Source organism: Pelodiscus sinensis, chromosome 2 (genome assembly GCF_049634645.1).
Source record: "Pelodiscus sinensis isolate JC-2024 chromosome 2, ASM4963464v1, whole genome shotgun sequence".
Classification (NCBI taxonomy): Eukaryota; Metazoa; Chordata; order Testudines; family Trionychidae; genus Pelodiscus; species Pelodiscus sinensis.
Window position 1 is genome coordinate 211,946,236 of NC_134712.1, and position 15,922 is coordinate 211,962,157.

The window sequence follows — 15,922 nt, forward strand, 5'->3', positions numbered from 1 at the left end:
GTTGATGGAAAATCCATTAACTAGTTCATTAAACTAAATTTAACATCCCTAGTAATTATATAGTTTAATTGTTAAATAACAGGATGATTGAGTGATAAAGATATTTGTCACTAGTTTTAGATTAAATGAATGAAGAAAAAAGTGATAGGTACTTTTATTTTTCAACATTACAATTTGAAACCATATATAAAACATGTAATGCCCATCAAACTATGTTGAAACCCTTCACAACAAAATATGCAGTATAAATTATTTACTAACATGATCCTATTAAGCTTAGCATTCTAGACACACAATGGAAGGAATATCTGCCATCTAAAGGGCTCTTTTCTGATCTCTGGTAAATTATGTATTTCACTGTAAACTATTAAAAAAAACAGCTACAAGGATGAAGACAGCCAAAAGAGATTGGACTATAGGGACTCAAGACTGCAGTACAATATACAGATTTTTTTACTAGTTTTCCCTTAGAGAACAGAATAAAAGAATGTGAGATGATATCCTTACCTATTTTTATATTTATGCATCATGCAACTGTGGGGTTGCCATACTGTTTCCCCAAGAAATCTCCCACTGGAGAGAAGATATTCACATGTATCATCACCTTAAAAAAAATTATACTAGAATTAGAATCCTACTACAAAATGTAGCATACAATATCTTAACCAACTACAGTAAACTTTGAATAATCCGGCACCTTTAGGACCAAGGGGTGCTGGATTATCAAATATGCCAGACTATTGGAAGGGGGGGCTATGAAGGGTCTGGGGTGGAGTGGGGCGGGATGCGACCCTCAGGGCTGCGGGACCAACCCAGCAGGACCCCAGCTGCTCTGCCCCAGACTTCCCCAAGAAAGCTGCTGCTGAAACTGACCACCCCAGCTGCTCTGCCCCGGGCTTCCCAGTCAGCAGCTGGTCAGTTTCAGCAGCGGCTGAATCGGAGAAGCAGGGGACAGAGCAGCTCCAATTGCAGCTCCAATTGTCTGGCTGCCCGGAGCACTACCGGGTTCCAGATGGTGCCGGACCATCAGGAGTGCCGGGACCATTGGATGCTGGACCACTGGAGTTTTACTGTACTGTATTTAAAAAAACAATTGAAGTTTAGCTCAAGAGAAAATATTAGCACTAATTAGTGTCGAGTATATTTTAAGGAGGTCCTGCACAAACTTCTTTATATAAATTTGTCTTTTATGTACCTTACTTCTGACAGAAAACATTCCTCCATACATAGCCAAATGGTAATGATTGCCTAATTTCTACTAGAGGGCAGGTTGTGACCGGAACTAAATTCATACTTGGGCCTCCACATTTAATAGAACAGTGCATCACTCCACTGCATCACCTATCACCTTACAATTATACTAGCATAAGGTGAAGTGATTAACATATTAGTACTCTAATGTAATGGTCTTCTGTAATAAAGCATTTTATATAGAATCTAAGTTCAAAAGTATCTGCTTACTTAAAATATAATGAACTGCTTAAAGCAAGTGTAATTGTCTGTAGAAATAGGCTTGCATAGGAACTCTCTGCAGCCTGATTCTCCATTGCAGCTTTTAGACTGAAAGAGCTGACTGCAACCAAAGGGTCAGCTATACAGAAGTTGGTATTTTTCTTCAAATCAAGTAAATGAACATCTTAGTTATGAAACCAATAAATAAGGCTTCTTCAAAATTATTATGGATACTTGGGCCAAAAAAACAAAAACAAAAAAAGAGAATTTTTTGTTGCCATTATCAAGATACTCTTTTCAAATGAATCAAAGTTATGAACTTTCTCACAAAAATGAAAAAAAAATTACATTCATGGGCACTAGACCTTCATCCAGAATGATTCCAGAATGCTTTGCTTTACAAAGTATTTAGAATCACTGGTTTATAGCTATCTTTGAGGTAAAATACACCCTCTGTTTAGCAGTTCACAGCAACATTACATGCTAGAAAAAAAATGTAGTTATCTGAACTGAATTTTTTTCTGGACATCAGAATTAGCCATCTTAGTCTTGAGAAGACTACTATGAGATTTTTGGTTATTACTAGCCTAAGCCTCTGTTGTTCAACTGACCCAAAAGAGGACACTTTCAACTGTACAGTGTTCCCAAACAATGACTCAAAAAGAAGGCTACCCAATAAAACACAACCACTTCATAAAAGAAACTGAGATTTCTTCAAAGGTGTCCCATTTATGTACTAACCCAGCCAAATCCTGCTTAGCTTGAAAATTATGACGAGCTCACAGACTCGTCAATAACTAACAGAATCCTCACACATGCACAACACACTTCATTGTAATACTTTTTAAAGCTTAGACTTCAATTCACAGCTGGCTTTAGACGGAATCACATAAATACCACATAATAGCTCAGTTCCAAAAATTTTGCTCTCTTCTATTATGAATACCACAATATTTCCTGCAAAATGTGAAATCTACAAATTACATTAATTTATCTTTAGGTGTAGTAGTAGCAGCAGTTCTGTTGTTTATTGGACCAATTTCATCTGTTGGTAGAAAGGACAAACTTTTAAGCTTTACAAAGCACTCTTTCAGATCTGGGGAAGATAACCAGACTGTAAGCCAAGTACAAATTGGGGAGAGACTGTTAATCATAAGGAGTTAACACATCTGTAAGAGATCACTTAACTCTTTAATTGTACATTTCATTTTAATAGGCAGCAGAGTATGTTACAAATTGTTGTTAAGGACCATAAAACCAGTGTCTCTATTGAAACCATGACTGATAGTGTCTACTTTTGAAGATGATGTGCAGATTTTTTGTCTTTTTATTTATTTGTTTGTTTTTGAGGCTGATGACAGAGTTCAGATATGGAGTGACAGCATTGTGAAAAGTGTTCACCCATGGGAGACATGGTATTTTTGTCTTTTTTTCAATTTTTGGTTGGAGTTCATTTGAGACTGTAGTGATTACCTGTCAAGTATCAAAGGGGTAGCCGTGTTAGTCTGAATCTGCAAAAGCGACGAGGAGTCCTGTGGCACCTTATAGACTAACTGAAGTGCATCTGACGAAGTGGGTCTTTGCCCACGAAGTGGGTCTTATGCTCCTACGCTTCAGTTAGTCTATAAGGTGCCACAGGACTCCTCGTTGCTTTTAGTGATTACTTGGTTTCACTCACATAGCTATGCTGCTGTTAGAATATTAGGGTTCTGGATGTGGTACACCACAGGTGGTGATGGACTTATTGACCTTGAAAGGTGTGTTGTGCAGCATATTGGTACTCATAGAAGTGAAGATATGTCTGCAGGTTTTGCAACTGTTGATCTGGCCACTTAAGCTGACCTTCCGGGGAGTATAGACCTGGCATTTGGTTCATCAAGGTCAAGCTGATCTGGAGTAGTAAACTTAATCTTCAATAACTTCTTTAATTTTGTTTCTCCAGGAAGTAGTGGGCAGGAGATACCCAAACAGTGTTAAGATAAATTCTGAACAGGTAACAACCATTCAGAAGGCAGAATCCATAGTTTGAGCACCTGGTGTGGACAAGTAAATGTTTTAAGAACCAAGTGATTTTATAAACACATTGTTTCTGAGTGGCAGAGGGGACTGTTTTCTTTTTTAGATCTCTTGCTCAAATGACCACTACCCCTACTTCACAACCCCAAAATGAACAACAACTGTTAAGACAATTGAGTTAGCTCCTGGATTTCAGGACATGTCTACACTACTTTTAGGAAGTGTGACTGCAGCATGCTTAGGCATAAGCAAAGAAGCTCACTAATAATAGCAGAGTAGCCACAATGGCATGGAAAGCACATGGGCTAGTCTCTTGAGTATACACCAAGGTCCCAGGAAGTAGTAGATTTGAATGGCTAGACTACACTGCTATTTTTATTTAGCTAACTAGAACATTACTAGGTTTCCTATGGCTATACATGCTACGATAACGCCTTCTGACTGCAAATTAGGCCTATCCAAAGAATACTGAGAATAGTCATTTAATCAGTAGGCGATTCTGAGGCCAGACCTACACTACAAACTAACACTGATGTCACTGTATTGCCCAGGGGTATGAACAATCCACATCCAGGTCATGTAATTATACTGACATAATCCTGTCTGTAGATAGTGCTCTGTTGATAGGATAGTTTCTCTTGTTGACACTGCTGCCATTTCAGAGGTTCTCCTACTGGCATAGTAGAGAACCTCTACTATGTACTCTCTATGAACCTCTACTATAGCACTACAGCGGTGCAGTTGCAACTTTAAGTGTAGATCAGCCGTGAGCCTTAAACTGAGGCTCCACTATAATTATGTGCAACTGTAACAATCTCCCATACACATGCCACACATGTGTATGAACTTCAACTACTCATCATTCCCAATAGTACATATATACAAAAATAAAAATTAACACATAGGGATAATTTCAAATCATGGAATTATACCGTCAACATACACCACCACCAACTGGGTTTGAATGTTTTATCTCCTATAATCAGCAAGACAGTATGTTCCAAAGGATCACTAGCACTGCTACATGTAACAACAGAAGATCTTTTGGAAAGATGGGTCAGTTTGGGAGAGGGGAGGGAAAGAATATGAGGAGAGTGACAACTGAGGAAGGAAAAAGTGACCTATTGTGGCCAGACAGCCCGCCTCCATCACATCCATCTTATTTGCCTCCCTGAAGCATACAGGACAGAGAAGGAGCAATAAAATCAGCATAGTCTATGCTGGCTCATCTGATCCTGAGAAGCTGAAACATAGATATGAGGAGAGATCAGGATATGCGAGACTGCCACCGGCTGGCACCTATGTTGATTCGAACACACACACAGTCCCTGGAAGAGGAATTTCCCACTGAGAAAAGAATCCCCAGTAATTCCAATTTAGTTATCTCTCTTACAAGTGTAAATTAAGTTCACAACTCCCTTGTAAGAACTGGTCTCACAAAAGACAGACCAGCCCCATTTGGCATGACAGATAAGAAAGAGAAATACGTGACCCCATAAGTATAAAAGATGGGCCCAGCACACACTCACTTTGAGTGTCATTCTACCCTCTACCTGCTGGTCGGGTTAGGTGTTTGACCTCCCGAGGTTCTATGGGGACGCCCACCTCGTATATTTGTCTTTCCTAGGAATTGAGGGACCGGCCCTGGCCTGACATGCTGGAGTCGAGAGGCACAGAAGGGGGTAAAAATTGTACCTGGATGTGGTCCTCTGTCTTAAGTGTACACATAGAAAGAGTAAGCTGTTACTTGGTACCATTATTTCTATTTTTCTATCTTTATCTTCTTTGTAACCGTTTTTAAGATCTATATTTTGCTAATAGTTAAGAAATAAAACAATAGCCATTGCAACCATATGATTTATAAGCTTCTTTAATAAACCTGTAACTGTTTAAGTTTTAACCTGACTCCTTCAGTTGCTGTAATAGAACCAAGCACAATTTAAAAGAACTTCAGACGGTCTTAAGAGACAGATATAGGGAGCCCTGACCGTCGGCTGACACCTATTAGTGAAGAAAAGGGTATGAACAGGGCAGAAAAGGAAAAAACATGCATCAAAATGAAAAAAAGAAAAAATAAGCTGATGCAGACTAACAGAAACTCTCTCTCCAAGAAAAGCCAGTTTAGGCATTAGGAAGTGCTAGGAACAAGAGGAATGAAGCACTTGACTAATTAAAAAAAAAAAAAAAAAAAAAAACCCTGGGTTTGTTTAAAGGCAAAATTCTCTACCCTATTCCTGACGATTACTGAGAGCAATTCCTTTTAAGCAGTGGTTCTCAACAAGCAGCCGGCTCAGTCCACGGATCACTAGCAGTCCACAGCTGCCTAAGAGGTGGTCCGCAGTTTGAGCTCAGTGCCCCTACCTCCCCCCACAGCAGGAAGCCTGTGCTGCTGCTTGAGCTTTGCAGTTGCCATGCAGCCATGAGGCTGGAGCACCAGCTCCGCCTTCCCACTTGGAGGACAGTGGGGGAAGGTGAAAAAAGCCCCAACCTTCCCTGCCAGACCCAGTTCGCAGAGAGAGGCACAAAGGGTTGCCAGATGGCTGAAAGAAAAATACCAAACACTACCCCCACCCCCGCCAAAAAAACTCCACCGGGAAAAAAATGTTGTTTAAAACAAACACTGGACACACTTGGGGGGAGGAAGGGGCAGGAACGGGGCTGGATATTGGGGGAGGGGAGACCAGTCAGAAGGGGGCAGGGCTGGCCGGGAGGAAAGCACAGCTGACGGGCGGGGGTGTAGCGGGGGGGGGCCAGGAGGAAGGGGAGCGGGAAGAAGAGCTGGTGGGGGCGGGGAGAGGTGAAGCGGCACTGGCTGGGGGAGAAGAGCTGGGGGGCGGTGTAGGGGGCTAGCCGGGGAAGATCAGGAGGGGAAGTGGAGGAGAACCGGCCGGCTGGGAAGGGGGGGGTTGAGCAAATTGGCCAGTGGGGAGCGGAACTGACCTGGGCACTTGCGCAGGCTCCCAGCAATGCACGAGCGAGGAGGAGGCTTCTCCTCCTCCTCCTCACACTCAACCAGCTGAGGACTCCTGGCAGCAATTGCAGCCCTGCCTCCCAGCTGGGACTTTCAGCCACTCCCCCGCCCACGCCAGGCTTCCGTCCGGTGTGCAGCCGGAAAAATCAGAAAATACCGGACACTGCACATGTCCAGTATTTTCTGATTTTTTTTTTACTGGACAGAGCGCACACATACCAGATACCTGGCAACCCTAGAGGCACAGGGAGCAGCCCTGTGTGCTGCTAATCCCCCTCCTCCCCCATCACCTCCCTGCAGGAGGAACAGCAGCACACAGGGCTGCTTGCTTTGCCTCTCTCTGCAAGCCGGGTCTGGCGGGAAAGATTAGGGCTTTTTTTCAAATTCCCCTCACTGCCCTCTGAGTGCGAAGCCAGAGCTGGTGCTCCAGCCTCATGACTGCGCAGCGACTGTGAGGCTGGAGCGGCAGCGCTGGCTACCCACTGAGAGTGGGGATGGGAGGGGGGGTTAGGGGAAAGGGCGCCTGAGCTTACCCCCTCCCCACTGTGCTGAGGGAATGGCACAGTGATGTGTCATCTGGAGGCTTTCTCCCACTACTCCCATTAGCTGGCCAATGGGAGCAGCAGGAGGCAGTGCTTACTCCCATCCTGCACCCCCCCCACACCTTGCTCTTGCTCCCTCCTCCCTGGCCATATACCTTACTCCCATCCTGCTTCTGCACCCTACCTCCCACCCAGATCCTGCACCCCCATCCCTATCTCATTTGCTAGCAGCCCTGTCCTGCACACTGAACCCCTCATTTTTGTCCTCACCCTAAAGCCTAAAGGGGGGAGGGTCTACAAAATTCACTAACTCCAGAACCCTAGAAAAGTAAATCTGGCCTATGGGAAGACCTGAACCTCAGTCCTCCCAGCCCCTCCCTCTCGCCCCATAGGGCTGGAGCACTAGAGGAGTGAGATGTCTCAGTTGAAGACCAAGTCAGTGAGGGTTGGAATTTTTGGGGGCGGTTTTTTACTTCTCACTTGTGTGGTTCCCAACTGATTTTTCTGTGTGTCAGTGGCCCTTGACCCCCAAAAAGATTTCCCACCCCTGCCATAAATCAAGAAAACAATTACACCTTTTGTGTTGGACATAAATTAATATTTTACTTTAAAATGACGTTTGATAAAGTAACAAAAAAAGTTAAAACACTGTATCTGTTTAATAATTTAAATTAAACCATTGTCCTTAGATGCAGCACTATCTAAATGGCTTGGGCATAATTATGTAATTAGCAGTGAGTTTCCATTAGCAACTGGTGATCTGTGGAAAGGTTTGCATTTAGCCACGTGGGCCATGTGCCAAAAAGTTTGAAAACCACCGCTTTGACGTGATGAGGAGAATCTTAAAAAATGTGGTGGAATAGCTCAGTGGCACACAACCCATGGGTCGCAACCCCCGAGGGGGTTGCAGTTGTCTTCCCAGGGGGTCAAGGTGCTTAGATCCAGCCCGTCAGGGGCTGGGTCTGGCTGTTGGCAGCCGTGTGGTGCGGTGCTTAGATCCCAGGAGCTGGGCACTTAGATCTGGCTGGCTGGTGCTTGGTCACAGCCGTTGGCGGCCCCCGCAGTGCGGTGGTCACAGATCAGAAAAGGTTGCACACCACTGGTGTAGCTAAAATGTAGGAACATGGTGAACATGAAATTGTTTAGTAACCATGATAACTGTACATTATTATTTCCCCCCAATCTTTCTTCATATGTCTTTACTTGGGTTTTGAATAGTAAACTGGTTAAGCCACTTCCCGTTCACCTCCCTTTTAATCGGCTAACCAGTTAAACATTACATTTAACAAGTTAACTAACTGAACAGGATTTTACATTCCTAGTCTTTACCCATGTTTAGGATTGCCCATTTTTTATTATGCTTTTCTAGTCACTGGCTATTACTTTTCTTATCCCTCTCTAATGCTCACTGTTTTAACAGTCCACAAGACTAGTTTTTACCATCACAGAGAAAAAGTATGATTGACTAATTGTCTCCAGAAGTAGCAGTTTGATTAACAAGTATACCTGATCCTTTAGACCTGGTACAGAAAGCTTTAATGACTATTGATTTAGGAAACAAAGCCTCAACATACAAAAAGTCTGAGCAAACAATCTAGTTCTGTGCTCTTTTAAATACAGGCAGTCCCCGGGTTACGTACAAGATAGGGACTGTAGGTTTGTTCTTAAGTTGAATTTGTACGTAAGTCGGAACTGGCGTCCAGATTCAGCCGCTGCTGAAACTGACCAGTGGCTGACTACAGGAAGCCCGAGGCAGAGTTTCTCTGCCCCGGGCTTCCTGGAATCAGCCGCTGATCAGTTTCAACAGCAGCTGAATCTGGACGCCTGGGACAGAGCAGCTCGGGTGCTGCCGGGTAGGTCCCTGCAGTGCCGTACCTCGGCGCTGCGGGGACCAACCCGGCAGCACCCCAGCTGCTCTACCCCAGGTGTCCCCAAGTCAGCTGCTGCTGAAACTGATCAGCGGCTGATTCCAGGACGCCTGGGGCAGAGCAGCTGGGGTGCTGCCGGGTTGGTCCAGTAGCGCCGAGGAGCGGGGCTGCGGGACCAACTGGCAGCGCCCCAGCTGCTCTGCCCCAGGCATCCGCGAGAAAAGCCTGGTCTGCTGGGGAGGGGGGGAGGCGCACTAGCTGCGCCCTCTCCCCCACAGCAGACCAGGGAGATGTGGACGGCGGGACTGAGACGCGCCGTGGTCCCGCCGCTCGCATCCTCCACGTCTCCCTGGGCTGCTGGGCCCCCCCCCCCAGCAGACCAGGGAGACGCGGAGCAAAGACGCGAAGGACCCGGGTGGCGGGACTGCGGGGCGTCTGGGCAGTCCCGCCGCCTGGGTCCTCCACAGCTTTGCTCTGCGTCTCCCTGGTCTGCTGGGAGCAGCTGGGGTCTCCCCCCACAGCAGACCAGGGAGACGCGGAGCAGCTTTTCTCGCCCCAGAGGGGGCAGGGGGCAGGACCGCAGCGTGTCTGGGCGGTCCCGCCACCCGCGTCCTCCGGGGCGAGAAAAGCCCCGTTCGTAAGTACGGATCCGACATAAGTAGGATCCGCGTAACCCAGGGACTGCCTGTACATCATTCATTTGAAAGTTCAATTTTTTAAAATAACGTAGAAGAAGAATAAAACAATTTTACTAGTTGTGACAAATTATTAATATAAAATCTTCTAATTTCTCTCCAAAAACACAGGCAATCTTAAGACCATAAGAGAAGCCATACTGGGTCAGCCAAAAGGTCCATCTGGCCCAGTATCCTGTCTTCCCACAGTGGCCAATGCCAGATACCCCAAAATCTTCTTAATCTTTTAAGGTTTTATATAATCAGTAGTGCTGTGTGTTATCTCAAATCCTCTGACAGGGTTGTCTCTCCTCCATACAGTTTCTATTTCACCTTATGTGAAACTTGAGACAGTTTTTTCAGAGTGATTATTTATCAACCTTTTGGAAAACAACAACAAAAAAGATTTTGGGTTTGATTTGTACACACACACCATTTCCACACTTCACACTCAATACCTACCCTGCTTGTACATTCCTGAACATCTCTGATACAGACTGAGTCTACACCAGTGTTTCTTAAACTGTGTTCTGGGGAACACCGGTGTGCCGCGAGGCAGTCAGAGGTGTGCTGCGGAGAACAACAGAGTTCAAAATGTCCGCCTTTTTTTTTTTTTTGGCTCACTTTTCCCCAACCTCCTTCCCCCCCTCCACAAAAAACAAAAAATCCTTGGCGTTCCTCATAAAAAAAAAATTTGTTTGGTGTTCCTCGGTCTTAAAAAGTTTAAGAAACACTGGTCTACACCGAGGAAACATGAATGTGTACATGAGAACAGCTTCACTGGCATTAACAAGAGAGGAAGCAGTTGCATAATAGGACATAAGCATTTTTACTATTGTGTGTTAGCTACGCACTGAGTTACATTTTTGCATATCCGATCTTCCTTACTGTAGACAAGGCCCTTCTGTGCTGTAACTGTGGATAAACTTCCTACTTTACCCACTGGATTGTGCAGCAGGATTTTGTGTGGAAACTAGAAATAGGTGATGAGATCCTTTTTAAATTTTTCATCGCTGTTTATGAAATATGCTAGATTTACAGAACTGGGTACCTACCTACTATTTTATTTGCTTTCAACAAATAGGGAATTTGTGGCAGGAATTTTGGGATTTAGGTTAATTGTTAAGATGGAACAAGGGCATATATAAAAATTCAGATTTTACAGCACTTTAACTATTTCAGTCAAAAACCTGTTTTTTCCCCAAGCCAAAACATTTATACGGATACTGTGGATGCACGGTAGTTATAGTAGTACAACTTGTATGAGACTAAACCATTGCCTTTTGGTCCCAACAAGTGGCTAGAGGTGACCACCACCACACATACCTGTAAATCCCTTGCAGTCCTAGCATCCAATATACATTTTGTAATATTAAGGGAGAAAGAAAGACATTGGCAAGGAGGTTGAGACTAGGGATGTAAAATCCCTGGGATTTCTGCCCCCAACCCCACATTGAGGCTGGGGCTGCAGAAGAATCCCAACTCCCAGCCCAAGCAAGAGCAGCCCCTGTCTGCCCCCAGGCTCCCCAGAGACAGAGGCTGCTCCAGATGCCAGAGCGGCCTCTGCCAAGCTGGAGCAGCCCCCTGTTCGTGGCAGGAAAGAAGCTGCTGCAGGCCCCACCGGTTACCAGTTAACTAGAACCATGTTTAGGGTCATGTTTAGTTAACTAGGTGACCAGTTAACCTTCCACATCCCTAGCTGAGACCAAGGAACATGTCTGTTGACTTTCTGGCCCAACAATCTGAGCAGAGCCAAGGACTGTTGTGTAACGAGCTGGTGCCATATACCTCCCCACAGGCACCATTTTAAGTAGCACATGTGGGATTTTTGATGTATTCCTTATCCTACAAAACTGGTTCCTCTCCCGCCACGCTTCCCAGCTGCCGGGCACAGCTAGGGCTGTCTCTTTTCACTTCTTCACCTCTTGTTTGCACGGAAAAGTCCTAGGCTGTCAGGTCCTCCGGGCAGGGACTTGACTCCACTCGCCAGCCAATTTCAATTCCCTCCTGCAGGGCAAGGCGGGTGTTTCTGCCGGCAGCCTGCGCGGGCCTGTCAGGTGTCCCGAGCAGCCCGTGCCAACAGCTCGGCTCCGATAACAAGTAACGGGGAACGTGGGGGGAGGGAAATGATGCTCAACTATGGCGAAGTTTAGGAGCCACCCGCGTCCCCCTCCTCCAAAGCGATGCCGGCCGCCCTACGCGATGCCAGCTTGCGGGCATCGGCCGCGGGACACCCAGCTCCCCTTCCCGGTCCCTCCCGCGGCTGGTGCCGGAGCCGCTGCGGTTCCCCTAGGACAGCACCCAGCAGGCCAGGCGGGCCGTGGGAGGGGACCAGCGACCTGCAGGGCGCCTCCCCCGAGGCTGCGGCGGGTCCCAGCTTCCCGCTGTGCCGGGGCTCCGCGGCGCCGTCCCCTTACCTCGGTAGCGGCGGGAGGCGGCGTGGCAGGCGGCGAGCAGCAGGACGGCGCCCAGCGCCAGCGCCTTGGCGCTCCTCACGCTGAAGTAGTGGTTGATCTCCCGCTTGCCCAGGGTGTAGGCCAGGGCCGCCATTTTGGCTCCTCCATGACAACAGCGTGCGATGGAGCGGGCGGGCGCAGCGGGGCAGCACTGGGTCCCCGGCGCCGGCGAGGGGAGACGAATCTCCGCGGCTGCTGCTACCGCTGTCGCCAGCAGCGCCGCGGAGCGGAGCCCGGCACCCCAGCAAACAGCGACGAGACGCCCCCGCCCCGGGCAGCGCCGCTTCACTTCAGCCGCCAGCAGGGGTCGTGCCTTGCTGCCCCGCCCCGTCCTGCTCCGCTGGTTCCTGCCGCGGCGCGCCTCTGCCCTAGCTGCGGGGCAGGGGCGGGACCCGGGCTGGCAGCCGTGCGCCTCCCAAGGGGGCCGGGTTTCCCGGGCTGATGTTATAACGCGACCCGCTCCCCCGACTGGGCTCGGTGGCCACCAAGCCGCTTCCCCTGCCTGGACACCTGCCCAGCAGAGGGGCAGGCAGCGCACCCTGGGCTGGGCATCTTTTAACATCCCCTGCCCTGGGCTTGCACGGAGGGGCCAAGTGCTGGGGAGATGCGCTGTTGTACAGACACTAGGACATGCTCGCGTGCAAGTGGGACCGGTGAAGGCTTTCTGCCCTACACCAGTGGTTCCCAATCTTTTTGGCATCATGGCCTCCTTTTGATTTTTGAGCAACCCTCACGCCCCCTTCCCCCAAAATAGCAGCAAAACTTGCAGTGCTATTGATGGGTGTGTGTGTGGGGGGGAGAGGGTAGGATTGCCTCGTGCCCCCCTAGAATATCTTCACACCCCCCCAGGGGTGCACATCCCCCCAGTTTGGGAATCCATGCCCTACACAATGTGAGGTGCCTTATGCTGCTTTGCTGCTGGAGAGCCTAGGCTCTTCTGAAACGCCATGTTGGTCAGATTGGCCTGCTAAGCCCAGGGTTGTGAGCTCAATCATTGAGGGGGCCCACTAGGGATCTGGGGCAAATCTGTCAGGGATGGTACTTGGTCCTTCCATGAGGGCAGGGGATGGACTTGATGACCTCTCAAGGACCTGTCCAGTTCTGAGAGACAGGTACCTCTCACCCTGAGGCCTGGTCTGCACTAGAACAGGCATATCTGCTTAAGGTACACCATCCATCTATGCAAAATGGGTAGCCAAGTCCCTGCAGCATCTACACTGTAGGAGGCCAATGGGAGCATGTGCTCCTTATGGCTTCCCTTACTCCTGGCAGAATGAGGTGCACAGGACATCAGCAGGGCTGCCCTCAGCATTCAATTTGGGGATCTACACTACACCTGCTAAATAATTAAAATGCTAGAAGATGGACCTCCAGAGGGTCAATCTCTGTAATGTAGACATGCCCTGAGTGTCAGCTGCAGCCAGAGGTTGACTTTCACCTCTTTTGGCTACCAGATGTAGAGTGCCCCCCCACAACACATTTTCAGTCCTATATTTCTCCCCAAAAAGAGTGCTCTGAAGCATGTAGCTCTTTCCAGAGCTATTTATGTAGTTTTGCTGCATTACCATTGTAAGGGAATAATATCCAAGTGTTTGCTACTTTCAATGAAGTTACACAAAGTTGAATGGCTTCTTTTGTTCCCTCCCCGGTGTCCAAAGTTGTCTGGGAGGCCTCCTGCGTCTGGGTATCCGGCTCCAGGGAAACGGTCACTGTGCTCCTGGTGTCCTCCTCCTCCTCGTCTTGGAGCTGCTGGTCGTCTGGGGTGTCATCCTGGAGCTGCAGCCGCTGCTGCATAGGGGTCTCCATCCCAGACTCCACTTCTCTGGAGATGAGTTCCCATGCCCCAGGATCCGGTCCAGGTCCTCATAATAGGCACAATAGTGTGCTGCTTCCCCAGAGCAGGAGCTGGGTTCACAGGCCTTAACATACCCCTGCCACATCTCCTTCACCTTTGCTCTGACCTGGTCTAGTGTGCGGGGATGGTGGCCTTTTTTGGCAAGGCCATCAGCCATTCTGCTATAAATGTCCACATTCCTCCTCCTGGACTGTGGGGAATGAAGAGACTCCTCCTCGGATTAGAGCTCCAAGAGGGTTTTGATCTCAGGTGCAGACCAAGAGGATGCCTGGTATTTGGTGCCCCTGGCTTGGTGGGGGGATGTGTCCCTGGAAGAGCCAGGGGGGCTTTAGGGGGCTTGTCCCTGGGACATGGCTCTGAGTGGGCCTTCCAACAAGAGCCAAGCAGTCAGGGTCCTGGTTGGAGCTGGCTTGCTGCCACAATGCTACTCCTGGGTGCCTGTGCCTTTCAAAGATGGCTACAGGCAGGAACAATAGAGGTAAAAGGTCTGGCAGGAGTGTCCCCCAGGTTTTCTTCCTGGAGGCCTTTATTTAAAAAAAAAAAACCCTTCCCTGCTTCCACACATACCTTTTTTCGACAGATCTCTGTCGAAAATAGCATTATTTCTCGTAAAACGAGGTTTACCGCCATCGACAAAACCGCCACGTTCTTTCGATTTACTGTGGCGGCAGTCTAGACGCAGGTAAAGATTTTTTGAAAAATGGCTACTTTTTCGAAAAATCCCTATAATCTAAATATACCCCAAATGTACAGGACCAGGCATTTACCGAGATAGCAGGGAACTTCAATCAACCAAGTTTTTCCCTACTACACATGGCTTTATTTACTTCCTGTTCTAAACTGTTGCATACAGTTGCTGCACACTGGTGAACAGTTGCTATATTTAATCCCATAGATTTGTGTATTGCAACAGTGTCTGAAGCAATTTCTGTGTGCTATATGTCTATCCTTGTCTAAAGTGCTTTGAGATCCTTCAGTAAGAAAGGTGCTATATGAAGTACAAAATTGTTGGTGGAGCTTTCATAATTCTATTGTATTTGCACTTTCTTATGTAGAAAGCACTATTAAATACAGAGTCCAATTTATATTTTGTTGCTAAAATAGGAAATTAGGTATGATACAATGCAGGGAAGATATTCTGTAAGAGCACCGAGAGTCAGTGCTCACTATAGAACTGCTGTAAGAGATGAGGCTGCTTGATAAAGAGTTTTGTGATCAAAGATATATTTGGCGTTATTGAACATTTTTTTCTTGTTTCTATAGAGTCTTGTATTCTGTCATGTTAATCACAAGCTCATTTAAGCATCTTTCTGCTCCAACACCATCAGTAAATAATAATCCAAAATATTTCTTTATCAATATAGATTAGACTTGTGTAGCTATCATTTAATTTAGACAGAGTATTCGCACATCAGTCACTAGGATTGATGTTGATCTATCACTGTGACAAAGCGGTACCACTTTGGATTGCTGTAAGTGCTGATGATGTTAGTCTCATGATGATCTTTTAACAAGATTTTAGGTCTTTCAGGCATCTTAAGCATTGCCAAGATCTGGCACTGTTGTGTTCATAGATCATTAGGCAGCTATGGATTTGCCCAGTTTTGTTAAAAAACATGGTAAGTGGAGTTTACAGAGCAGCTGTTATTGTTTGCTTTTCATCATTCAATCTGCCTCATCTTATACATCCCCCTGTTGTGGCTCTGCCTCCCCTACCCGCCATCCCACACACTGCGGAGATGCTGCTGGCGGGAACCAGCTTTTAAGCCAGCATTGGCTCTTGCTCCTCTTCTATTTGCTGTCTGTAACACAGAAGCAGCAAGGAGGGGAGTGAATAGCTGAGTAGTGACTCGGCTAGTCACTTACATCCCTAGTTTAAATATCTGATAATTAACGTTCAAATGCAGGTGGGCACAGAGATTCACATCTTTATTTTATAGACCCAGGGGCCATATTATTATGTTTCTTGCTCTTTATTGAAAAGTCCCCTAACAGGATTAAAGCAAAGGGATTCTATGAAAATTAATCAAATTATTTTGGGTTGGATATTTCAGTCTGAATGAGCTGTGCTCAGCCTAGGACTTCTGT

At 47.1% G+C, this 15,922-nt stretch overlaps 1 protein-coding gene across 2 annotated transcripts in view; it reads right to left on the bottom strand.

Annotated features, from left to right (window-relative positions):
- The window catches only part of CASD1 (CAS1 domain sialic acid O acetyltransferase 1), a 64,496-nt gene extending 52,151 nt beyond the window's left edge, over positions 1 to 12,345 (bottom strand). The window contains exons 1-3 of one of the 2 annotated variants that reach the window (XM_075922348.1): positions 11,941 to 12,080; positions 9,986 to 10,093; positions 508 to 604 (exon numbers count right to left, since the gene is read on the bottom strand). In XM_075922348.1, coding sequence (XP_075778463.1) covers positions 508 to 604; positions 9,986 to 9,998 — 110 coding nt within the window. In that variant the 5' untranslated portion in view covers positions 9,999 to 10,093; positions 11,941 to 12,080. Of the gene's footprint in view, positions 1 to 507; positions 605 to 9,985; positions 10,094 to 11,940 lie in introns of both variants that reach the window. The other variant, XM_075922347.1, reaches the window with a different exon arrangement.
- Positions 12,346 to 15,922: the final 3,577 nt, after the last annotated feature.